General features: G+C 34.3%; 1 protein-coding gene across 1 annotated transcript in view; it reads left to right on the forward strand.

The window, feature by feature from the left end:
- The window catches only part of SNX27 (sorting nexin 27), a 72,365-nt gene that overhangs the window by 37,473 nt on the left and 15,597 nt on the right, over nucleotides 1–19,295 (forward strand). Inside the window, exons 3-8 of the mRNA XM_063105216.1 lie at nucleotides 1,571–1,763; nucleotides 3,621–3,685; nucleotides 4,721–4,825; nucleotides 7,936–8,014; nucleotides 9,850–10,013; nucleotides 18,536–18,625. Coding sequence (XP_062961286.1) covers nucleotides 1,571–1,763; nucleotides 3,621–3,685; nucleotides 4,721–4,825; nucleotides 7,936–8,014; nucleotides 9,850–10,013; nucleotides 18,536–18,625 — 696 coding nt within the window. The remainder of the gene's footprint in view (nucleotides 1–1,570; nucleotides 1,764–3,620; nucleotides 3,686–4,720; nucleotides 4,826–7,935; nucleotides 8,015–9,849; nucleotides 10,014–18,535; nucleotides 18,626–19,295) is intronic.

Here is a 19,295-nt window from a genome sequence, read left to right on the forward strand (position 1 = left end):
AAAAATCAATTCCAGATGAATTAAGGTCTTGAATGACAAAGCAAAAATTAAAAGCTCTTAATAGAAAATAGTGGTGAATAGCTTTTAGCTTAGAGATAGAAAAAAATTTCTTAAGATACAAAAAAAGTTGATTATAAAAAGATTGATAAATTTAACTCTTAAAGTTAAGAGCTTTTTAAAATTCAAAAGACTTTTTAATAAAATGAAAAGACTAGTGACATATTGGGAGAAGATATTCATAATATACACAAATGAAAAATATAGTGTCAAGAAGATATAAAGAACTCCACAAATCAATGAGAAACACACAAAAACTCAATATAACAATAGGCAAAACACATAAATTAGGTATTTTACAAAAAAGAACATTCAAATGGCCAATAAATATATGAAGAGATGTTTAACATCATTAGTAATTAGGGAAATGTAAATTAGGACCACAGTAAAATCTTTTCACACCTATCCCATTGGCAAAAACTAAGAGGATCTTTTTATATATTGCTGAAGTGGGTATAAATTGGTGCAACCACTTTAGCTTATAGTGTGGCATTATCTCCTGAGGTTGAATATGCACATATCTTATAACCCTGCAGTTCCACTCTTAGGTATATATTCAGGTGAATCTCTTTTGCACATGTAACAGGAGGCACATATACAAATGTTCATAGTAGCATTGTTCAAAATAGCTAAAACCAAGAAACAACCCAAAGGCCCATCAGTGGGAGAACACATTAAAAACGAAATAATCATGATATATTTACACAACAAAATGCTATAGACAGCAGAATAAACCACAAAGATATATAACACTGTAGATGAGGCTGCATAATATAATATTAAGTGAGAAAAGTAAGTTTCAAAAAGTCTCATTCAGCATGATACTCTTTTTTAAAACTAAAATACCCTTAAAAATTAAAATGAAAAATAAAAATTTAAGGGTTATATATAAATGCAAAAAAAAAAACCACTATAAAGTGAAAAACAAGGGAATGATGAACATGGTTGGATATGATAACTTTTTGGGTCAGGAAAACAGCAGAGACTATATGGTTTAAATTAAATTATTATCAAGGTCTTAGCTTATGTTTTGCTTTTTGCAGTGTCTATTTGCTAACAAAAATTCCACTATTGCTTAAATCATTTTTATGTATTTTCTTTGGATTTAACTTTAGATCCAGTTTGAGCCACACACAAATATCAGTCACATTGCTTTATAATCAAACTTAGGTTTTCATCTCCCTCAAATTTCCTTGCTTGTTCATTTGCTACGTTTATCACATTTACTTCGAATGACTTTTAACTTTCTGAAAATAAAATCCACCCTTAAAAACTGATAATTGCCTCTGAAGATATTTAAAAGTGTGTTGGAGATAATTTTAATAGCAAAAGTAAGATCATGCCCCCCTTGAAGAGGATAGCCCTTTTTTGTACATAAAACTTTTGGAATGTTTGTTAAAAATAAGTCTTATTTTAAATTGACCTCGAACATAGTCTGAGCGTGACTTTAGATGATTTTGTGATTTGTAGTAAGTAGATTTTCCTTTGTTTTCTTTGTTTTCTCTCTCACCAGGTATACAATGTTTACATGGCAGGGAGGCAGCTGTGTTCTAAGCGGTACCGGGAGTTTGCCATCCTACATCAGAACCTGAAGAGAGAGTTTGCCAACTTTACATTTCCCCGACTTCCAGGGAAGTGGCCATTCTCATTATCAGAACAGCAATTAGATGCCCGACGTCGGGGGTTGGAAGAATATCTAGAAAAAGGTAAGCCAGCCCATTAAGCTTTACTATCCTGAGTAGACATGGGATCTAGATATATATTGCAACTTCTAAACTGCATAGCTAAGTTTCCTGAAGCTCGATAGTGAAAGTAAGTCAAGTTTCTGACTCTGTAAGTGTTGAATGAACTGAGCTTTGAAGGCAAGACTGAAATGTCCAGTACAGTAATTGGTAACCTGTTTTACTGGCTTGCTGAGCACGTAACAACAGAAAAATGAATATTTAGTTTTTGATGCATTTGATGGTCCTTAATGGACCTTTGTCTATAGGATTATATTATTTACCACCAAACACATACAGACAGACTCACCAATATGCGGAATTGATTTGGGAACTAAGTGGGCAGTATAGAAGACATTTTCATTAAAATAATTCTTGGCTCACTGGTATATCCTACATGAAAACTCTGTACTCTTTCTGTGGGTATCCAAGGATAGATTGCTAAGTTGTAGGTGATCTAAAGTTCTCTTGTTCTAAGCAGGCCAAAGGTAGAGGTATTGAAATTTGCTTTTCGTCTTGGAGCTTCCAAATGATACATTAAGAGTCTGTGGATGTGGATGCTGAAACATTTGTTTATCTAGAAAGGCAGGGACATGACACAGATCTCCTGAATAAGATAGTTTATGATGTCGTTCAGAAAAAAGACCTTGCATTACTATGTTATAGAGTTATATAATTTGCTAGGTATGCCATATATTTTTCTTTAAAATACCAGTATGATAGAATAATGGTATTATGTGATATTTAGTAATTCTGTGTCCTCATGTAAGAACTAATTGACCTAGTTGAATTTTTTTAAAAATTTGGTAGGGAGCCTTATCCCTAAAGAAAAACCATTTTCCCTCATAGAAGGTAGTGAAACTTCCTCATCTGTTTTTAGCTTTTTCTAACAGGGACTGGCCTCTGAATACAACTCTTGGGAAATGAGAAAGGGAACAGTTTTTTTTTTTAATCAAATGAAGCAAAATCATCAGTGTAATTTACCATCCTCATGAGAGTGTCAGGAAATTAACTTTCTTAGATTTAGATGATTAGCTACCTACCTGCCTGCTTTCCTTCTTACTTTTTTTTTTTTTTGGTGGTTGTTTTGAAGCTAAAGTCAGTGAAGTAAAATGATGTGCTCAGCTTAATTCTTAATTACTTATCCATTTTTTCCAAAGTGACCTTAAATGTTTACGGTTCTCTGACTGGTCTGTTCCCAGGCCAAATAGATATTTTTCCTTTTGTATTTCAGTTTTATATTTAGTTTATTCCTGATTGACTTTTCCCTACCCGAGCTTCTTTCCCCCCATGTTCTGTTGTTCTAGCATGTTAATAGGTCACACAAGACCGCAAAGTTAGATTTACAGAATTTTTATTTCTCTTTTCTGGCTATGTTTAATATTTTTAGTAAGTTACATTTTTATTATTCCTTTGTACTAGATCATATTTATTTTCTCTATGTGTATTTTTGTTTGTTTTTAGTTTTGGTAGCTGGTTGGTATAGGGATCAAACCCTGGACTTTGGTGTTATCAGCACCATGCTCTAACCAAGTGAGCTAATCAGCCAGCCCCAGATTATATTTACATGAATGGTTGTCTTGCCTAAAAATCCTCTATGCCAGGAATGGCATGTTACCTGATCATTCCCTGATGATTTAAACTTAAACCTTGAAGGGCTGGTGGGTTAGTTCAGTTGGTTAGAGCACAGTGTTGTAACATCAAGGTCAAGGGTTCAGATCCACATACCAGCCAGACATCAAAACAAAACAAAACAAACAAAAACTTGAACCTTGATATATTCTTGACCTTATATTCTTGATTTTAGGGCCTTATGCCAGATTCTATCTTTGTTTTCTACAGTGTGTTCGATACGAGTCATTGGTGAGAGTGACATCATGCAGGAATTCCTATCAGAATCAGATGAGGTAGGTGAATGCTGTTTTTAGTAACTGTTTTCCTCTTGGCTCCTTGTGGGGGAAAATAAATTAAAATAATCGATTATGAGTTGGGTTAACATAAACTCTCCAAATAAATACATTTTTTTTTACTTCCTTTTCATTTATATAGCCTGCTTATCTGTCTTTTAAGGCCCAGTGCCAGGTTCATCTTCTCTTTGAAGCCTTCCCTGATGACCCAAGTCATCAATTTTTCATTCCACTAAGAACTTTTTCAGTCAGTACTGATTGCTATCTCATTTTCTCATTTTTATACATATAATCAGATTGTCACTTTATATTTTTAGCTTACAAGAGCGTGAGCTACTTGTAGGTAAGAGGTAAATCTTGATCATCTTTAAGTGGTAAATGAAGATGGATTTTCTCAGAAATAGTTGTTTCTAATAAAAATTACAAAATCAAAAATCTGTTAGAGGAATTATTAATCATCAAACACAATGAGAGGATTTCTTTTGAATTAAGGAAAATAGGAATTGTTTACTTTTTGCTAGAAGAAAATTGGGCATCAGACTAACTCAGAATGCTCAGCTCATCCATTTTCCTTTCAAAGGTGTCCTGATTGTTTCAGGGTTCAGAAATGAATTTAGGATACCCCTTGGGCCAATCCGTCTGCCTGACCATTGAAACCAAAGAATATTTGTTGAAACCACTGCTTTTAGTTGATTTCTTTTCACATTTGTGAGTTCTGAATAGGGTGAAGGAATGAACCAAAAATCTCATCAGTGTTTAACCTCGACTGCTTCATATAAGTTTTCTGTTTTGAAATGTGAACATGCTGGCTGCAACATATTTCTTTCCTCCTTATTCATCTTAAAGGTTAACAGCTGCTGCCTAAGGTCAGCTTTATGACTTGTAAATGTATTGACTTTTAAAGTGTCTTTTTTCCCCTTTTCATTGGAACTCATTTCCTCTCTCGCATGTGTGCGTTACTGTTGAGCTACCATGTTACAGGGAGAGTGAGGATATACGGGATCATAAACTCTTTCTTTGTGTCTTTTCTCCCAGAACTACAATGGTGTGTCCGACGTAGAGCTGAGAGTAGCATTACCAGATGGAACAACAGTTACAGTCAGGGTTAAAAAGAACAGTACTACAGACCAAGTATATCAGGTAAATTAAACTTGAACAAATAGACTTGGAATTGGATGGTGTGAAGCTAAGAAAGACAGATTAAAGGAGCTTATACGTATAAAGTGCTTAGAGTGTCTGGCACATAATAAGTTATTATTAATGTGAAAGTACTTTGCCCTTCTTGATAGAAAGGTACAGTAAATATCCCAGGTTGTAGTGGTTGTGATTAACCCCTCCTTCTTTTAATTGCAAAAGGCTTTATAACATACATGAAAACAGAACAGTACAATGAATTTCCATGTACTTATCACTCATATCTAATAATTATCAAGATTTTGCCACATTTGCATCATGTAGCCTTTTTTCCCTGAAGTATTTTGAAGCAAATCCCCATGTTATTGGACTTGTGTATACTTGAGTATGCATCTAAAAAATATGGACATTCTTCTTTCATAACCACAATGCCATTATCAAAACTAGCACTATTTTCTTGGTATTAACTAATAACCACTCCATAGTCAAATTTTTCCAATTGTCAGTTGGTTTGTTAAAATATGGATCTAAATAAGGTCCTTATATCACATTTAGTTTTCGTTTGTTTTAATATAGAGTGGTCACCCTTCCTCTCTCCAACTTTTTTTTCCATGCCATTGTTTTGTTGTGGAAATTGGGTCAGTGTCCTGTGGAATGTTCCACATTCTGAATTTATCTGTTTGTTTCCTTGTAGTGTCATTTATTTTTATTTTATTTTATTTTATTATTATTATTTTTTAAAGATGACTGGTAAGGGGATCTCAACCCTTGGCTTGGTGTTGTCAGCACCACGCTCAGCTAGTGAGCTAACCAGCCATCCCTATATGGGATCCGAACCTGTGGCCTTGGTGTTATCAGCACCGCACTCTCCCGAGTGAGCCACGGGCCGGCTCCTTGTAGTGTCATTTAATATGTCCTTCTGTCTCCCTATATTTTCTGTAAATGGAAGTTTGCTCTAGAGGCTTGATTAGATTCAGGTTCTGCTTTTTTGATAAGAATACTTTATAACTGGTGCTATATACTTCATGTTGCTTCTCAACAGGAGGTACACAATATCTGGTTATCTCACTTTTAGTGGTGCTAAGATTAATCAGTAGGTTTAGGTGTTGATAACCTGATCTCTCTATTGTAAAGTTTCTCATTGATCTTTTATTAAATGAGTGTATCCATTGATGATTGTTGCCTTAATCAGCGATTTTATTAAAGGTTATAAAGTGCTAATTTTCTCATTTCCTTACACTTATTAACTAGAATTCTTCTGTAAATAACTTTTCCTTAATAACTAAGACTTTTTAGTTATCTTGAAATACAGTCTGTGGGAAAGAGAGGATACATATTTAATTAGTTTCTTTTATTGCTAGTTTTCAGACTAAAGAATTGGTGTCCAGTTGATTTCAGTGATGTCCAATGAGATAATTGTTATATATGTTTTTTAATATCATGTGGGTTTTTAGACTCAATGTGATTTAGACAATAGCATTTATTATCTTTTTAATGGTCGAATTGATCCATGTTTGGCCAGTGGAAGCTCCTTCATGTCTGCTCCTATATGCTTTTGATGCAACCCATTAGTTTATGATAGCATACGTGCTTTTTAGTACAAGATGCCCTGGGCTCATCTTTGTATATTTCCTACACTAGATCTAGAATAAGACATTTCCCCAAGGAATCCGGTTTCCTTTTCCTGAGAAATGGTATTTAAATATCATGATCTGGGTGCTGGGTTTAGTCATTGCTTGTAGGCTTTTAATTGGCCTTTAATCCTAACTTGATCAAGATAGTCAGGGAGACAAGCAGTTTCTTGGTATTAATGCTTATTTCTCCTTTGGAGAAAACATTAAAAAATACATTCCCCATACATTTGTTCATCTACTGTATATTATGGCAAAGGATGTGTGAAGATCTGAGGCATTTCTAAGTTATACAATGATAGAATATTTGCAAGAAAAACCCTAGTTTTACAGCTTGCTGGTGCTTTGTTTTGTTTTCTTTGCTTTTTTCCAATGTTTCTGTGGCCTAGGTTTTTTTGTACTTTTCCTGTTACCCTGTTACTGAGACTTCTAGCCAAAGTCATTTTCTAAACCTTGAGAGCATTTCAGTTTCTATCCACTGCAGTATGCAATTGTAATTTAGAACGCTTATAATCTCTAGTTCTTATATCACTTCAGGGATGAACCTAGGCCTGATATGTGAACACATATAGGAAGAAGGGATATAATTATATTTGGTTTACTGAGATACTAATATTCAGCAGTTTTATCTTGTTCAATTAACACCTTATTTATATTGGGATTGATCTTGAAGAGTTTTATTACTTCTAGTTTGTGTTTTTTACTTTGTGCTTTTTTTGTTGTTTGTAATTTAAATTTTTATTTAACTGGATTTGGAGTCTTTCAATTTCTTTTTTGTCATGTTAGGACCTTAGTTCCTAGAAAGACTGATCTGTGTTTACTATGCCTCTGTTGCCCCAACATTTTTGCTATTTTCATGTGGATATTGATGATGGTAATTCTTAGGAAATGGAGGTGCCTAATTTCCCCAGCCTGATAAATAAATCATCTGAAAAATAAAAAATAATTTGTAAAGCTTGAATAAAATTCAATATTTTAAAACTCAAACAATATTTTAAGCTCAAGAATCAAAGATAGAGATCTTGTGTGTTAACGGCCTATATTAAATATAGGCTGAACATGTGTGAAATTGTCTATTTAAGGAATTTGTTTTCTTCTTAAGATCTGTTCTATTAAGCACATTTCTTATAAGTGGTGTTTAAAAAGACTCTTGTGGAATGAAGTCATACTTCAGAGGACAAAGCTGATATTTAAGGAGAGACTATTATCAGCTTGTATTGGAAGGGAGAAACTCATGTTCGGAGATCATAGCTGTTTGGGTCAAATACAGGTATCTTTTCCTTTTCTTTCATACATATGTATACATGTGTGCATGTATACATCCATACAAAGAAGGATAGCTATGGACCATGAATTTAGTTTTTGTGAAGCCAAGATAGCAGAACCTTTCCCCTCTCCTCCCTTTCACATGCATACATCTGCCTTTTCCTGCAGCATTGTCTAATGTACTTTTCCTGAAACAAATCTACCTTGTTTACACTTTAGGCTATTGCAGCAAAAGTTGGCATGGACAGTACGACAGCTAATTACTTTGCCTTATTTGAAGTGATCAATCATTCCTTCGGTAAGTGCCAGTGGCTAATATTAAGTCTTGTTTGGGGGTATTTTATTCTAATGTTGTCCGATGGAAACTGTGTGCCTAGAGAAGAGCTTGAGGACAAGGGGAGATCCCATTCATTAGAACGGTCTCCAACAAGCAGACCAGGCAAATCCTGTTAAGCCTAGGTCATAAAGATATCTGATCACTGTTAATCCTTTTTCCTCTTTTGTAAGTATAGGTTACATCCAGCATTGAATTAGATACTTTGATGAGGTTCTTTTAAGTCAGAGGTTTAAAATTCATATATTCCAATGAAACAGCCTTGAAAAGAGGGGATGTTCTCTTTAGCCACATGTTGTTTTAGTGTACTTTGTTTTTTGTAAAGATTTTTAAGAATAGCTTTTTGTTTTCAGAAGTTAGAAAGAGATACATTGCTTAAAAGCCTTCGTTTTAATGCATATATTTAAGTTTCTATAAGAATAGATTTCCTTTTCCTAGGAAGTTTTATTGCTGGGTGACAAGCAATTTCTTTTATAAAAGCTAGGATGGTGGTCACATTGGTTGCATTGAGATGACAAAGGGGAGGGAGCCTGAGGGCTTGCTTTGAATGACAGATTTCCTACAGTTTATGGGTGGGTCTTTTCTACACACCGCAAACACACACACACACACACACACACACACACACACACACACACACACACACACACACACACACACACACACACACACACACACACACACACACACACACACACACACACACACACACACACACACACACACACACACACACACACACACACACACACACACACACACACACACACACACACACACACACACACACACACACGAGGGTACTTCAGAAAGTTCATGGAGAAGATAGTATTATCTTTTAATTCTATCTTTCCATGAACTTTTGAAGTACTCTAAGGCCAGAAATGACATAGATAATATTGGTTGATCAGATCTTTCTCATCCCAGAAATGGGGAGAATTTGGTGGATTTGGGTTGACTTGCCATCCCAGGTCAAGGCAGAACAACTTTGATTTCCCAAAGCAGTCATCTCATTATTTTTTTTCTTCCTAACTCCTAACACCCTAAATAGGTGAATATAAATGATGTTACAAAGGATTGCTAAAGTACCAGGACACTGGGATTCTAATTTTATCCTTTTCCAAGATTTAGTTTCACTTTATATAAAATGGGAAATACTAAATCTGTCTTTAGCAATGTTATAAAGCCAAGTAAACATCAAGAGAGGAAAACTCAGCCTTCCCAAAGAAAAGCAATATAGAAATGAAAAGTGATGGTGTTTTACCTGCTTATGTTATGCACTGTTTGGAAGAGGACATAACTACTCAGAAGACACTTTTCACTTTGGTGAATACCTTATGGTTTTGGGTGTGGGGTGGGAAGAGCCTTTTAGCTTTTCACAATAAAAGCAGTTCATTGAGAATTGCCACGTGAGGGACTCTGAGTACATCATAGCTAGGTAAGAAGACAGGTTTGGTTTAAAGATGTTCAATGAACATCAGCTATAATTTACCAGATAACGGATCAGATGTCTTAACTGAATTTGGAGTTGGTGCTGTCTGTAGAGTCATCATGTTAACAGAAAAACCTGTCATTCAAGTGGTAGGTTTAAGTCAGAGGCTCAACTGGCCATAGTCATAGTTAAAAGGGATAGATGTGGTTAGACAAATGGTTATTTTGTGTTACCAAAAACAGAGCTCCTTTATGGATTTGAGCTGATGTTCTGGTTAATGATAATCTACCATTCTTGATCTGCTTTACGTAGTTTATCCTAGGGAAATTCCTTTTATATCTTTTTGCTCTGGCTTTCTTTTCTTCAGTACGTAAGCTGGCACCTAATGAATTTCCTCACAAACTCTACGTCCAGAATTATACATCAGCTGTGCCAGGCACCTGTCTGACTATTCGAAAATGGCTTTTTACGACAGAAGAAGAAATCCTCTTAAATGACAATGACCTCGCTGTTACCTACTTCTTTCATCAGGTAGGTGAATTGATCTTCGTGAAAGGCCTGATTCCTTTTTCTGTTTGTATATAGCTGGTAATTTGCCAAATCAGTGTGAATCCTTGTGTAAGCTGCTTTACTCCTGGGTCTGAGTAGTTACGTTTGTAAAATGTTTTGTCCCAGATTTCACAAAAGATAAATAAATAAGTTTTAGAAGTAAAGATATTCTGAAGTTTAAGAAATATTTATTCTAGTTTTTTAAACAACAGAAAATGAGCATTATGGCTATGTGTCTGTTCAAAAGTTTTTCATCAATATTATAATACAATTTAAAGCATCACATAGTTCTACACAGTTTATTATGAAAAATAGTAGTTGCCTCCACTTACCCTCAACCCCACCCCCCATACCCTACCACTTTCACATCTTATAGCTTTGTTTTTTGTTGTTTGGTTTGGTATTTACTTTCACATCTCTATTATAATTTGATTGTATTGCTTCTACTCAATTTTTCAGATTCAAGCAGTATCTCTTCATTTCCCACTATTGAAGATGAGACACTAGCTCTCTTTCCTCCCACATTCTCACCACATACCCATACCTTTTTCATCTCTCCCACTGCCTTAATATGGTCAAATTATAATATTTGGTAGGTCAGTATTCAGTGTTTACATCATTATGACTCTATAAATAATGAGATGTATAGCAAAGCCATGTAATAAAGACTATCTTTACTTCTCATTTCCTTTACAACATTTTGTTTTTCCTCAGCTAATTATTGTCCTTCTTTTACATTTGCATAGTTTTCTGTGTACTTATAATTGATTTAGCATCATACTCTTTACTAGTTGACTGAATCTCCTCTAAAAGTATTTAGACCCATTAGATACTTCATCAGTGTCTGAAGAAATCTCTCATCGAGACTTTTGGCCTATCCCAGTCTGAACTGGTGGCCCTCAACTTGGGTACACAGTTATCATTCTGGGATTGCCCATCACCATCACATCTCCTATGTAGGATCTTCTTTTTCCAGTGTTAGAGTACATGTCTTTTTTTTTTTTTTTTTTTTTGCTTTCCTTCTTTATTTTGGTAGAATATATTCTCATAGCTTCTCAAGAAAGGACACATGAGAGATTAACATTTTTAAAATTTAAATGTCTGAAGATGCCTCTATTCTGTCTTCACACTTGATTGATGTTAAGGTTGGGTATAGGACTCTAGGTTGAAAATGATTTTCTTTCAGAAATTTTAAAGAATTACCTTCCATCTTCCAGTGCTGCTGTTAGGAAGTCCAAGGTCTTCTTATTTCTGTACCATTTTATGTGACCTTTTTTCCTTTCCAGAAGCTTATAAGATCTTTTTTTCCACCGTAGGTCTCAAATTTCATAGTTATATGCCTTGCTGTAGATCTATTTTCAGTTATTGTGTTGGGACTTCTACGAAAAATTTGTCTTTCTGATTTGTCAAATTTTCTTGGATTATTAAATTGATAATTTCTTCTCTTCCATTTTCTGTTCTCTCCTTTTGGAACTCCTATTTTTCTGATATGGGATTTCTTGGTCTACCCCTGTCATTTTCTTATCCTCTGTCTCACATCTCTAATTTCTTTTTTTTTTTTTTTTACACTTGATCTTTTATTTAAAAATTTATTTAATTATTATTTTTTATTTATTATTAGCATATTCATTCTTACAAATTGTGATATTTCTTTATGCCCTTTACCCAACCTATCACTTCCAAAATCCTCTCCCTCCCTCCCCCCTCCTCTCTAGTATCCTTAGGTTTGTTCTCTCTTTCTGAAAGTTCAACATATTGTTGTGGTCTTTTCTTTCTTTCTTTCCTTCATTTCTTCCTTCTTCCCTCCTTCCCTCCCTCCCTCCTTCCCTTCCTTCCTTCTTTCCTTCCTAGCAGCCAGTTATGAGTGAGAACATGTGGTATTTCTGTTTCTTTGGCTTATTTCACTAAACATAGTTTTCTCCAGACTCATCCATGTTTCAAATGGCAGAATTTCATTCTTTTTTATGGCTGACTAGTATTCCATTGTGTATATATACCACATTTTCTTTATCCAGTTGTCTGTCAACAGACACTAAGGTTGGTTCCATATTTTGGCTATTGTAAATAGAGCTGCAATGAACTTGGGAGTGTAGGTATCTCTCTGACATGATGATTTCCATATCCAGTAATGGGATTGCTGGATCATATAGTAGCTCTATCTGTATTTGTTTGAGAAACCTCCATACTCTTTTCCATAATGGCTGTGCTAATTTACAGTCCCACCAACAATGTAGAAGAGTTGCCCTTTCTCCGCATCTTCACCAGCATTTGTTATTCTTGGCCTTTTTAATAATGGTGAGTCTAACTGGGGTGAGATGATATCTCAGTGTGATTTTGATTTGCATTTCTCTGATGACTAGTGATGCTGAGCATTTTTTCATACTTACGTCTTTAATTTCTCTGTCTCCTTGTTCTACTTTCTAGAAAACTTCAGATTTATCTTCAAGTCCTTCTATTTGAGTTTTCCATGTATGCTATTATATTTTTAGTTTCTAAAGGCTTCCTTTTGTTCTGTGAATATTCTTTTTTTGTATATAGTATTCTATTTTTGTTTCATGGTTATATTTTTTGCTAACTTTCTGAGGATATTAAAAATAGCATTGTTTTAAATTTTAAAGTTTTCTTCCTTCTGTTTCCTCCCTTGTTTTCATTGTTTGTGTGTTTGTTTTGGTCTCTGTTCATGTTAGAGTCTATCTTCTTACACAGTTTTCTGCTCATATTTAAGATTGGGAGACTACATAGCTGATTGGGAGCTCAGCATGTGAGTACATATTGCTGACTGTGAGCTTCACTATAGAAAACCTAAAGCTCCAGTCTTCTGCTGGCACTGGGAAGGGCAGTCTTCTGGCTACAGGTAATAGAGGATCTGAGAGAATTTGACTGCTTCTTCAGTAGGTTTCAGTCAGTCCTCATTTTAGCCACATCCTACCCCCTCTCCTGGATGATCACCATGCTACCAATTCCTGGGCATTTTGGAATTTTGTGGTGTAAATTGAGTGGTTTTGTCTACTGCCAGTATAGAAATCTGTTTCTTCAGGTTTTCTAAGTTACTACTTGTTTATCTGTGTTCCACATTATAAAAATTTGTTCTCATTGTTTCCTCCCATTCACTCTGATGTTGTGGGTTTTCTTTAAAAAAATTACTTTACTGACATTTTAGTGGGTTTTTTTTTTTTTTTTTTTTTTTTTAAAGATGACTGGTAAGGGGATCTTAACCCTTGACTTGGTGTTGTCAGCACCACTCTCTCACAGTGAGCTAACTGGACATCTTTAGTGGGGTTTTAAAAGGAAGTAAGAGTAGATGTTTGTTTTTAATCTACCATCCTTACCTGTAAGTCCTCTTTTATGAACTTTTCCTACAAGTATTTATACTTATATTTGGCATTAGATAATATTGATGTGTAATTTTTACATAGTTATAATTCTGATATAGATATAACTTTTTACTCTTTTTTTCTTTTTCACCTATCTACATAGTTCTTTTAAATATCATTTATGACTAAATTAATGTACTATACATTGTTTAATCATTCCCTCTCATTAGTTCCAGGGTATTTTTTGAGTGTGTGATGATTATAAATGATGCTATTGTTAACTTTTGTAATATCACTTTTTTGTGTGTTTTTCTTTTGAATAAGCTAGTGTTATTTATTGTTTTGGTTGTGTGAACTATTGCTGTACTTTAACTCTTAAACTTTCAAATCTTTATCTGTCATTTTTATAGATATTTATTATATTGCTTTTCTTTTTATTTTAGTGTTATTGTCTTTTGTTTTACAGAAGTTTTAACATTTTGTATAATAGTATTTATCTTTTCCTTTGTATTTTCTGTTTCTTAACTAGTGAGTACATTTTCTCTCCTCAATAGTAAGTATAAGTGTGCTATTATTTTTTAATTCCCAATATTTTGTTTTTAATATTTAATGCTTTAATCTACGTGAGGTTTATTGTGGTATGTAGTATGAGTGGTTGGTCTGAGTTAAATTTTCTTAGTATTGCTAACCAGATAGCACAGCGAGATGTATTAAATGATTCATTTGTAATATATTGTGCTTAACAGGTCTTTTATTAAATTTATTTTTATATAGATACCACACATACATATATATGGCACATGTCTTAGATCTCTCTTCTGTTGATCTGTTTTTCTATTTTTGACTCAATAGTTCTTTTTTTTTTTTTGTGGGGCTCTGAATATTCCCTTTTGATTACTGTTTCTTTATAATACATTTTAATATCTGGTAAGGCTAAGCCTTCCTCTTTTAAAAGCCTTGATATTTTTGCCCATTTTATTTTTCCAAATAATTTTTAACCCATTTCATATCACTTCATAGTACTATTCCAATTGAAATTTTGTTAGATTTGCAGTTTTACTGGAGAAATATCTTCAATTATATTAAATGTAGTATTCCCAACTAAATGCATTTTCCATTTTATTCAACTCCTGTTTTGTTTCCTCAGAATTTTGTCGTTTTCTATTTCACATATGCCTCCTAAATTAATTCCCAAGTATTTTATATTTTTATTACTATTACGAATGGAATGTTTTTCTTTGTGTTGTTGGAGTGGGAAAATCTTATTAGCTAGGAGTCAGAATATCTGTTTCAAGGATAAACGCTACATTGGGTAAATCTTTAGAATAGCTTTGCCAAGATCTGTTTTCTGATCTGTTAAAGGAGAATAGTGTCTCACGATTTTTTTTTAATGAGTATCAAAATTCAAATGAGGCAGAGCATTTAAAATTACTTTTTGAATTATAAAACTGTAAGACAAAAACAAAATATTTAGGAATATAGAAAATCTATTGTTTTTGTATTGGTATCTCATATCCAGCAACTTTTCTGAACTCTCCTATTGCTTCAAATGATTTTTTTTTTTTTTTTTTTTTTTTTTTTGCGGCTTGCTGGTACGGGGATCCAAACCCTTTCAAATGATTTTTTAAACAGCTTTATTGAGGTATAAAAATTGACATAGAATAAACTTTATGTGTTTAAAATATACAGTTTGATAAGGTTTTCTTTTAAATCTTCTTAGCCATTTTTAAGTGTATAGTTCAGTAGTGTTAAGTATATTCACACTGCTGTGCAGCAGATCTCCAGAACTTTTTTATCTTGTGAAACTGAAACTCTGTACCCATTAAATAACAACTCCTCATTTCCCTCTCCCCCAACCCTTGGCAACCACCTTTCTACTTCCTGCTTCTTTGAATTTGACTACTTTAGATGCCTCATGTAAGTGGAATCACACAGTCTTTGTCTTTTTTGTGACTGGCTTATTTTACTTAGCATAACATCTTCAAGGTTCATTCACGTTGTAGAACTCATATATGGCAGGGTTTTCTTCCTTTTTAAAGACAGATAATATTACGTTGTATGTATATACTACATTTTGTTTTTCCATTCGTCTGTGGATGGACATTTGGGTATGTGATTCTCTCTTTGAAGATCATTTTTTCAGTATACCCAGGAGTAAATTACTGAATCATATGCTAATTTTATTTTCAATTTTTTGAGGAACGACTATATTGTTTTCCATAGTGACTGTGCCATTTTACATTCACACCAGCAGTGTACAGGGCCCAAATGGTTTTTTGATTGACTAGGTAAACAGATGTGTCTTTTGGAAAATAATATTAATTTTTTCCCTTACTTAGTTTTAGTTATATTTTGTATCATATTTTGATGGGAATATCTAATGTATTTCATCGATTCTAAGATGCCATCGATTATAAAATGCACCATTATTTTATGTATTGCTAAGGAAGAAAAAAAGCTGCCAATTAAACTGACACATTGATTGTAAGATGCATCCCAATTTCAGAGACGTTAGAATGTGAAATAATGCATACCTTAGAGTTGATAAAATATTAGATATTAGATAATAAGAATGATAATGAGCCTTTTCCTAAGTAATAAATTTAGCTGCTCTTTCCTGAAAGCTTGCTAAAATAATAGTAATGGCGTAAACCTTACAAAGGTTTTAAAAGGTGTAAACCTACCAGAGACAAGGAGAACAGGAGAGGATACCACAGCAGATGACAGCTGTCAACAATTTTTAGAAAATAAATGTTCATATGATCAGGAGGCGTTTTGTTTGTTTATTGTGGAAGAACAATTGGTGATAGGTACATGGAAAGTTACAAACAGAAACTGAAAGCAGTAAATCTCAGGGAAAACAAAACTATACAAGAAAAGAAGTCATAGTACAGTACGTGGCATAGTTGGGAACAATGTTTATTATATACTTACAATAATGTAATTACTGAGTATTAATTTAATTTTTTATTGAGATAGAGGGCTGACCAGTTAGCTCAGTTGGCTAGGGTGTGATGTTGATAACACCAAGGTCTGGGATATGATCCGTGTTACTGGCCAGCCACCAAAATAAAAATAATAATTAAAAAATAATTATTTATTAAGAGGTTGGGGGAAGAGGTAGTGAGAGTGTTTGGGTGGTAGAAGACCCAAAACCTAAATGTTTTTAACATAGCAAGTCAACAATGTCTAAAATTGGTGAGTCAGGAATTAGTAGTAAAGTATGTCATTTAGAATTATGGAAAGAATATCACAGGAAATTGCTTAAAAGTAGTTGTCTTTGTGGAATGAGACTCTGGGATCAGGAGACTGCTATTTTTATTAGGAGACTTTTAGGTTTTGGTTTTTAAACTATGTACATCTTTTACTTTAATAAAAATTATTTTAAATTAAGAAAAAAAGGAATCTAGTGTGGTAATATTTATGTTTTCCACTTAGGGCTCATCAAGCAATATAGTCTTGATTAGAAATGAGGGCCAAGCCCGTGGCGCACTTGGGAGAGTGCGGCCCTGGGAGTGCAGCGACGCTCCCGCCGTGGGTTCGGATCCTATATAGGAATGGCCGGTGCACTCACTGGCTGAGTGCCAGTCATGAAAAAGACAAAAAAAAAAAAAAAAAAAGAAATGAAAGAGAAGAGAACATTTTACTGCCCTATGTGAAAAAAGAGTTCACTTGGAATTACTGAGTAGACAATCACTCTTACCTCCTCTGCCCTGGGGAAATGTTCACCAAATATTTAAGTACTATTATGAATCAAAAACAGTTCTAGATATTTAGGGTGTACAGTAAAACAGATATACAATATTTTTATTTGACCACCAGAAAAAGAATTGTAAAGCTTTTTCCCTTAGCTAAATAACACTTTAAATTACAAGGGAAACTGGACAGACCAGTATTTGTTTATTTCCCTCTTTACTTCTCCCCCAGCTTTTCAGTAATTGGTTTAAATTTGGCCTGGAGCAGCACAGTCCCTTGGTGTTAAATAGAGAATTGTTCAGGTTCTTCAGGACGTTGTGTGGCAGTTCTTATTGAGCATCCCCTCTGTGAATATAATCCTTTGAGCCTAAATGAGCCCTTACTTGTAATGTCCAGGATTGGGGAGAAACTGGCATAATCTTTTCATCAGGCAGTCCTTGGCAGAACGTTAATATCCTTATGCAGTTCTTTGAAGAAAACAGCTGAATGATACTAATAACAGTGATACTAAAAATAACGATTTGTATATACTTTACAAAACTCTCAACATCTGTTATCTAATTTTGTTGTCTATGAGATGAGTATTATTCCTGTTTTACAGACTGAGAGGGTTTAAGTGACTTACCCAAGCACACATTTGGTAGGTAATGGAGCTGGAAGTTGAGCTAGTCTTTTGACTTCAGTCCTGAATTCATTCTGTTATCTAGCTGTTTTCCTATAAAAGGCTATGGGAAATGATTTCTATCTTAAGTTACACAGCGTCATCGATCTCCCTTATTCCATTCTCTCTTCAGCTTACTTAATCTGATACTCAGATACGAACCAATTTTTCTTTAAAAAAGCTAACAATTTTTTATTGCTTATTTTAGCTCCCTACTATTTCCTGTGCCTGCTTTTTAGGATTCTTCATCATCTATTGTTGACCTACCTATTAAGCATTATCTTTCGTTGTCCTCTAATATGTACTCTTTATTCAAATCAGACAAATCTGTTTCCTGAATGTATTTAAGCTCAAACCCATTCCTATTTCCTAACTTCAGCTTGTAGTTTCTTTTATCCAGCCTATCCTTTGGAAGTCCACCTGATGATAACTATAATTAGCAATAAACACTCCTTTTCTAACTGTGTATATCACTTAGTCTGCACTGTACATTTCTGCTACTTCATTGTTACCTTTAATACAATGTTATATACTGTCTTTCATGGCTCTCTAATTGTTTTCACATTACAAATTAACTGGAATTTAAGTCTCTTGACATGAAAAACCAGATCCCTCACATGCCTAGAATAATCCGTAAGCATTTACCAGAAACTCTTTAAATGCTAGTTATTCAAATAAATATACCCATGTGGCAGAGCATGGGTGATGATGTTGATGGTCCAAGTGGATAAGAATTTTTCTGAAAATGCATCTGTGTCTCATTATTTTTATCAACAATGCACTCGATAATGATTTTTACATTCCCTTCTTCCCTGCCTTTGTTTTGGTGATAGGCTGTTGACGATGTGAAGAAAGGTTACATCAAAGCGGAGGAAAAGTCCTACCAATTACAGAAGCTATATGAACAAAGGAAAATGGTCATGGTAAGTTTATGTCCCTGTAATCCCTTTATAAAACGCCCCTTCTTGCCATTTTTGAAAGGTATTGCAACCTGGTCAGTGGCTTAACTAATTTATTTATTTATTTTTCATTTTTTATTTTTTAAATTGAGTCATAAATGATTATACATATTTTTTGGGTTCAATGTTAATGTATGTTTATCAAATCAATATTATTAACATATGTATTATTACAGATCGTACTTATTCTTTATGCCCCTTATCCAATCTCTCCCCTTCCCCCTTTTCCTCCCGCCTCCCACCTCTGATAACCCTGATTTTCTTCTCTCCTTCTGAAGGAGTAATGGTTAATTCTGTTGATTTGTTGCTTAGATGATCTGTACAGTGCTGAGAGAGGTGTGTTCAGATCCCCTACTATTATTGTAGAGTAGATGCTTCTTCTACCACTCTGGAATGGGCTTTGTGGAGAGAGACATTCTCTTCTTTTCTTTGGTCTCCGTAGTGGTTCTCTTTGTGTCAATGCACTTGAGTGGCTGGTGGGCCATCTGCATGGTGGTTGTGGCATCTAGCTGCTTTTGTGGCAGCTATGGCTATTGTGGTGGGCCACCCACTTGGAAGTGGTGTTTTGGGTGTGCTCCTTGCCTGGTTGTGGGAGGAGGGGTTGGTCCGCAGATCCAAGCCTTAGGACCCCAGG

The sequence above is a fragment of the Cynocephalus volans genome, chromosome 8 (assembly GCF_027409185.1).
Source record: "Cynocephalus volans isolate mCynVol1 chromosome 8, mCynVol1.pri, whole genome shotgun sequence".
NCBI lineage: Eukaryota > Metazoa > Chordata > Mammalia > Dermoptera > Cynocephalidae > Cynocephalus > Cynocephalus volans.